Below are 6,827 nucleotides of genomic sequence, written 5' to 3'. Positions count from 1 at the left end.
AACAACAATCTTCACAGTGGAAGCATTCTGAATCGCCAAGACCAAAAAAATCACGTCAAAGTCGGAGCAATGTTAAGTCAATGTTGATTGTTTTTTTCGATTGTGAAGGTGTTGTACATCACGAATATGTACCAACAGGTCAGACAATCAATAAAGAATACTACGTTCAAATTTTGAAACGTTTGCGTGATGCAGTAAGAAGAAAACGGCCGCACTTTTGGGAAAGTGATGACTGGCTTCTCATCACGATAATGCGCCAGCGCATTCATCCAATCTTGTGCAGCAGTTTTTGAGCAAATACAATATCGCATTGTTTCGACAACCTCCATACAGTCCCGACATAGCCCCTTGTGACTTTTGGCTGTTTCCAAAACTAAAAAAATCACTTAAAAGACACCGATTTGATGACAAAACAACGGTTGAAAACAATGCGACGAGTGTACTTAAGGCTATCCCTAAAAGTGAGTTCCAGGACTGTTTTGAAAAGTGGAAACATCGATGGAACCATGTAATTGAATCAAGTGGGGATCACTTTGAAGGATGTCACCCATCAGGTGATAAAGAATAACGCTAGCACGAAAATATAAAGGTAGGCCCAATACTTTCCGGACAGACCTCGTACTTTCTAGCGCTTTTCTTGTTATGAACTTATTTATTTTCCTAGAAACTATTCTGTGTGCTTACTTAAATTTGAGTAACTAATGTTTAGAAGCTTTGAATCTCATATCATCAAAACCAATTTATTTTTTAGCTTGTAAGGCCCACTGAATTATATCTTCATCATGGATAATTAAACCACTGTCGAGAGCTGCTTTAAAGTTATCCAGGGTATACAGTCGAACCTCTGCTACTGCACCCTCCGCAACTGCCCGACCTCTGCCACTGCCCGTTATCTAGCCTCTCTCACTGCCCGATTTCTGACTCGAGCGCAGTGCCGTGCGCTCTCGGTCGCTTACCTGGAACCTGCCGGCGGCGCACTTTTATGAGTCTGGCGCCGACGCGTCGCTCTTCAAGATGACTCTTAATGACTTGTAATTTGTGACTTATGATTTACACTCCTTGTAATTTATGACTCTTGTAATTTGTGGGGGGGATATGCACCTAAAGACGCGCTTTGACTTCAGTCTGTATTCGACTTTCGATGCAACACCCTCGTCCTTTTCTCCAGTTTACGTATCTCTCAGTGTCCAAAACAATTTTGTTCAATCGAGTGTACGTTTTGATTGTGTTTTTAAAATCAACTGGTTTTCAAGAAGTTTTCAAGATCAACTGGTAAGTTTACAAGTCTATTTTTACACTATATCTTTTATATTTAGTCTATAAAATAAAATAAGAAAGCCATTTTTTTAAATAAGAAAAAAAACGCTGCCAATCAATTGTCAGTTAGCTTCTTTTATTATATTTTTCGATTCTTATTAATATTTGCGTCAATTTTTTATATATTTGTTTCATTCATTTGAATTTGTACAATAATTTTTCAGATCATGACAGCCAAGAGTTTGAACCTGTGTCAGGTAGCTGAAATAAAGCAGAAGCTGTCCAACAATATCAAGATGGCTCATCTTGCCAAGGAATACAGCGTTTCTCCGCATACTATCAAGAAATTAAGCGAGGGCTTGGACTTGTCTTTGGAGGAACAATCTTCGGGGACCAGAAAACGGCAGGTCAACTTGACAGTGCAGCAAAAAGCTGCTATCGTCGCAGCTCTGGACGCCGGCAAAACAACGCAGAGTTTGGCCCAGCTCTATGGCGTTGACCCGACGACGATCAGAAGAGTGAAATCGCAGAAGCCAGAAATTATGAAGCGCGCCCTGGAATTGGATGACAGCCAGCAGAATAAGGAATGCAAGAGGATCCACGTCGAAGAGAATCCTCGCGACATGGCGCTGTACGAGTGGTTCAAGCAGCAACGTTCATCGGGGACTCCAATCTCGGGCGATGTTCTGAAAGCTAAGGCCTTGGAGCTCAACAAGTTCGTTGGGGCAGCGGCCGATTTCAAGGCCAGCAATGGATGGCTAGAGAAATTCAAGAAGCGCTACCAGATTCGGCAGTTATCTATGCAAGGAGATAAGTTGTCATCCGACAACGTAGCAGCAGAGAATTTCAAGGAGACGCTGCATTCTTACTTGAAAGAGAAAGGATACACCGAGGATGAGGTCTACAACGCCGATGAGACGGGCTTATTTTTCAAGTCCTTGCCGAAGAAAACTCTAGCGGCGGGATACGAGCGGCAACCATCGGGATTGAAGGAGCAGAAAGAACGAGTGACTGTGATGTGCTGCGCCAATGCGTCCGGATCGCATAAAATCACTCCTCTACTCATCGGCAAGTCGAAAAATCCCAGATGTTTTTCGAAGTGCGAGAGAGAGAAACTGCCCGTCAAATACACGAACAGCCGTTCAGCTTGGATAGATCGGAACATATTCTTGGACTGGTTCGAGAATATTTTCGTCAAGGAGGTCCGAGCGCATCATCCGCCGCATCAGAAAATTCTTCTCCTGTTGGACAATGCGCCGTCGCACCCCGCAGCAGCTGAATTAAATTGTATCGCCGAGAACGTTGAAGTGATGTTCCTGCCGCCGAACGTCACCGCTTTGATTCAGCCAATGGATCAGGGCGTCATTGAAAAAATGAAAAAAATGTTCCGGAAAAATTTAGTTAAAGCGCTAGTCCTAGAAGAGGCAACATCGGGAGCAAGCGTCATCGATTTGGCAAAGAAGCAGACGGTAAAGGACTGCTGCTACTGAATTTCTAGTTCGTGGGATGTTATCAACGCCAGAGATCTCCGCAACGCATGGAACAGAATTTTGGGCAAGGACGATTCTCCCTACGAAAAAAGAGCATCGGCTGAAGAAGTTAACTTGTTATTACAACTTCTTAAGGATTGCCCAGCCTTCGCCGACTGCACATTCGAGATGGCCCAAGCATGGATCGAGGAAGATTACACGGATAATGGCTGGCAAAATTTGAACATCCAAGAAATTTTTGAAAGGTATTGTAAAAGTTTTATGTAATTATTTATATGTAATTTACATGTGTTCATAGAAACAAATATGTACTCAAAAAACATTGTATTAATATATTTTTTTTATCTATTATTTTAGAATCACGTCTAATAATCCGGAGAAGTTCGCTGAAGAAGACGAGGAGCCGATCGCAGAAGTCGAAAATATAGAACCAGAGAAAGAAGTTTCCGTTGGAGAGGCCTACGATGCGGCTCTGAAGCTTCGAACATTCTTAGAGCGAACGTGGGATTTGACGAGCGCGCAGATAAGCAATGTGCAAGAAGTCGCCGATTTAATACTAAATATACACAAACCAATGTAATTTGTATGCTGAATGTGTATGTTGATTTTGTACGTTGATTTTATTTGTTGATTTTTTATGTTAATTTTTTATGTTGATTTTCTAAGTTAATTTTTTATGTTGATTTTGTATAATGTACATGATTTTGTTAAAATAAAGCATAGTTAAATTTATTTATAATGTTTTTTTTAACGGAAAATTTGAAAAATTTAAACTTTATGTATGTACCTACAAACATGAATTATCACCTGATATTTTTCTAAATTATAAACAGTACATAATTTTGTTTTCTTTCACTACACTTTTTTTTTTGGGTAAGTTGTATCACACCATTCGAGTAAAATGATTTACTGTGTATAATATAAAACAAAATTATCAGGTGATAATGCAAGCAAAATTTGTAACATTTTCTCCGGGCCCCCCTCGAGACCAGCGCGGCACGCCACTCAATGCCCGTACCTGACGGAGCGCTCTTATTGGCTAACGCCAGAGAGCCCGTAGCGGGCAGTGGCGGAGGGCACCAACTCCCGAGAGCGTGCAGTAGCAGAGGTCCGACTGTACTGACAAATTTGTGCTAATTTTTCTCTATAACGTGTCACCTTTATTAATTGAATGAACCCAACGACGTAGCTGACTAATAGATGATACTTTTTTGAATCTGTTTTGTACTGTTTTGAGACTTACATTTTGCTTCGTTTTGCTACTTCTTCAAAAATCTACAGCTCTTTTCTTGTATTCAAAATCTAGTTCTTCATTATCTGTACATTGATTTGTTGGTGCTATATCCGGATCAGGAAAATGATTCTGCACTTCATCTTCAATTATTTCCGCATTATGGTCTTTATACTCTTCATGAAAATCCAAAGAGTCATCAGTAATTATTTTTACATCGTTGAAATCATGTGTGCATCTATTAAAATTTCTTTTATGTTTTCGGCCAACTCTGTTTCATGATAATTCGTGACACTATCTGGTATGTTTAACGCTTGAAAGTATGCTAATAATAAGTTTAGAACGTTTAACGGATTAAATTTCATTTTTCAATCTGAAATAAAAACAAGCGGTAAAATTTAGACAAGCTGTGTTTTGGATAAAATATCGGCAATATGTCTATACTCGTGTCTACGGTAAAGGATAGGCCTTCGGCCTGTCTGGAGGTTAGGTGTTTAGAGACGTTTCGTTAAAAAGCACAACTATTTAGCCTATTTGTTGTTTAGGGGTTTAGGGTTTAAGGCTCTTTAGTTCACATGTACAGACTACAAAGATCACACATTTGTAAACAAGTTTTTATGTTAAAATTTTTTTTCGACATTTCCGTCCGCCATATTGGTTCCGCCATTTTTAATTTTTAAAATTTAATAACAGATTTATAATCAGCGACCTCGAAAACCTCTATATACAAACTTTCTACGAAATATTATGTATTGAATTACATATTTACAGTTATTTTGTGTTAGGGGTGGTTTACCCCCCTTAGGGATAATATTTATTAAAACACCGAAAGATGTTAACTAAATTTTGTTATTATAGATATTTGAACATTTTTCCAATTCTTTTTAGTCCGTTTAAACTTTTTTATTATAAAATTATGCCAAAAAATATATGTTTTCAACCCCCAAAAAATAGGGGATGCTACCTGTACTCTTCAAATCATCATGAAATACTTGCTCCTTTTGTAAGAAATAACCTCCAATTTATTTCTCTGAAAAATATTAATTATAAGCCGAGATATTAAAAAAAACACTTTTTGGGGGTTAACTTTAGGGGAGGTTTTTACCCCTTAAAAGTGAAAATTAGCCGATAAAAAAAATACGTGTCTTATTTTTTATGTTCTACAATATGTATCAAAATCATCAAAATCGGTGAGTTCGGGTTGGGTACCTTTCCTTGTGAGTTAACATGATCATTGTAAATGTGCTTAATATCACGTCATCTTGTCGAATCAAAACAAGTAAATTCACATTATCTCGAATGAGGTGCTTCGGAATGCGAGCGTAAGATTGACAGAGATAGAAACTATCTACTTTTTTATGTCTTTCCATACAGAAGAATGCTCTTACGTTATCTTGCTTCTCAGTGGCTATATCGTCAAAAATCATGATAGAATTTGTTTGTCTTTTATCTGGTGAAACAACTGTCTCATGCTCGTTGAAAACATGATACTCTATACCATTAATAGGCTCTAACAATTCTTTCAAAAATTTATACTTAGGCTGATTAAGGGATTTTGAGTAGACATACACGTTTTCAAATCTAAGACCATTAGGATGAGTGATTAATGTTAATAAACAATTAGTATTTCCGCAATTACAAGGTCCACAGAAAACGGCACGGATACTATTACGCAATAGTTCACCATGTCTTTTTTCTTGTTTTTCCGTCTCTACCACTCCATCGAAATTAATGACTTGAAGCTTAAGAGGCTGTTCTTTGAAATCCATGTTGTTTACTCATTATCGACACCTCAATGAATGAGTTTGTTAAGTAGTATAGCAATGTATGTTTCAGTATACCTGCGGGGGGGGGGGGGGGGGGGGGTCCCTAACTCTTTGGTCCCCTGGCCTAACCCTTCCATGTTAATTATTGTTAATGTTAATAATTGTTGATAATTTTTTTAGGAAGGTTTCTAGGGCTCCTAGTCCCTAGAGACCCTATACCTAATGCTTTCTGTCTAATTTAATTAAATGTATTTTAAAAAATTTATAAATATATTATTGACAATTTACTTATTACATAGAAAATGAATGAAGTGAAATGAAACGAATAAAAAATAGCGACGATTGAAAAAAATGAAGAGACAGACCGGAGAATCGAACCGGAGTCCTCTCCTGAAATGAATGAAAATCTGAATGAAAACCGGCCATAATCGACAAAGTCATGATTATATAGGCCATGGTTTTCATTGATGGTGGGGGTATATATACTCGAGGAATTTTTTGGCAGGCCAGTCAGTTTTCTACATGCTGTTGGACCTGTAGTAAGTTAAAGAATTAGTTTACCACGTGTATTTACTGAATAGATGTTAAAATTTTTATTGGATGAAGAAGATTTAAAAGTTCTTAACGTTAAAAATGACGACTCAGCAGGAAACATTCGAATTCAAAATAGAGCAAAACGAAACGCAGGATTTGTTCGAGAACGAGGCACAATGTTCAAATATATTAATGCCAGTGTAGATCATACAGTACCAAGATATTTTGAATTTATCCAATGACCTGTATAAAATATATTTTTCAATGAAACACAAAAAAGTTTTAAAATATTCGTCTAATTTTAAGGGTTTTGGGTGCGAGTGATATTGTTCCCTTTCTTTTGCTTCTTTTTCAAATCCGATGCTACCTTGTAAATCTTCTCCAGAGCATGCTGGTCCGATGAACGAAGAACTGTTGTCGCACGGAATTTTGCATGACGCCACCATTCCTTCTTTTCCTTTTCGAAACAATCGTTGAATGAATAAATTTCCAGTTTTACCACCATCGATCCACGTTTCTCTTCCGACTTGTAATGAATAAATTTCTCTC

The 6,827-nt window shown here is 37.9% G+C and overlaps 1 protein-coding gene across 1 annotated transcript; it reads left to right on the top strand.

Annotated features, from left to right (window-relative positions):
* Positions 1-1,484: 1,484 nt before the first annotated feature.
* Positions 1,485-2,747, top strand: LOC131674871 (jerky protein homolog-like). Its single transcript, XM_058953682.1, has one exon. It carries the CDS (start codon positions 1,485-1,487, stop codon positions 2,745-2,747), a length of 1,263 nt encoding a protein of 420 aa, XP_058809665.1.
* The last annotated feature ends 4,080 nt before the right edge of the window (positions 2,748-6,827 follow it).

Source organism: Phymastichus coffea, unplaced genomic scaffold (assembly GCF_024137745.1).
Source record: "Phymastichus coffea isolate CEN01 unplaced genomic scaffold, Cenicafe_Pcof_1.1 PCOF00014, whole genome shotgun sequence".
In the NCBI taxonomy this organism is placed as follows: domain Eukaryota; kingdom Metazoa; phylum Arthropoda; class Insecta; order Hymenoptera; family Eulophidae; genus Phymastichus; species Phymastichus coffea.
This window is presented reverse-complemented; position numbering and strand designations above follow the sequence as displayed.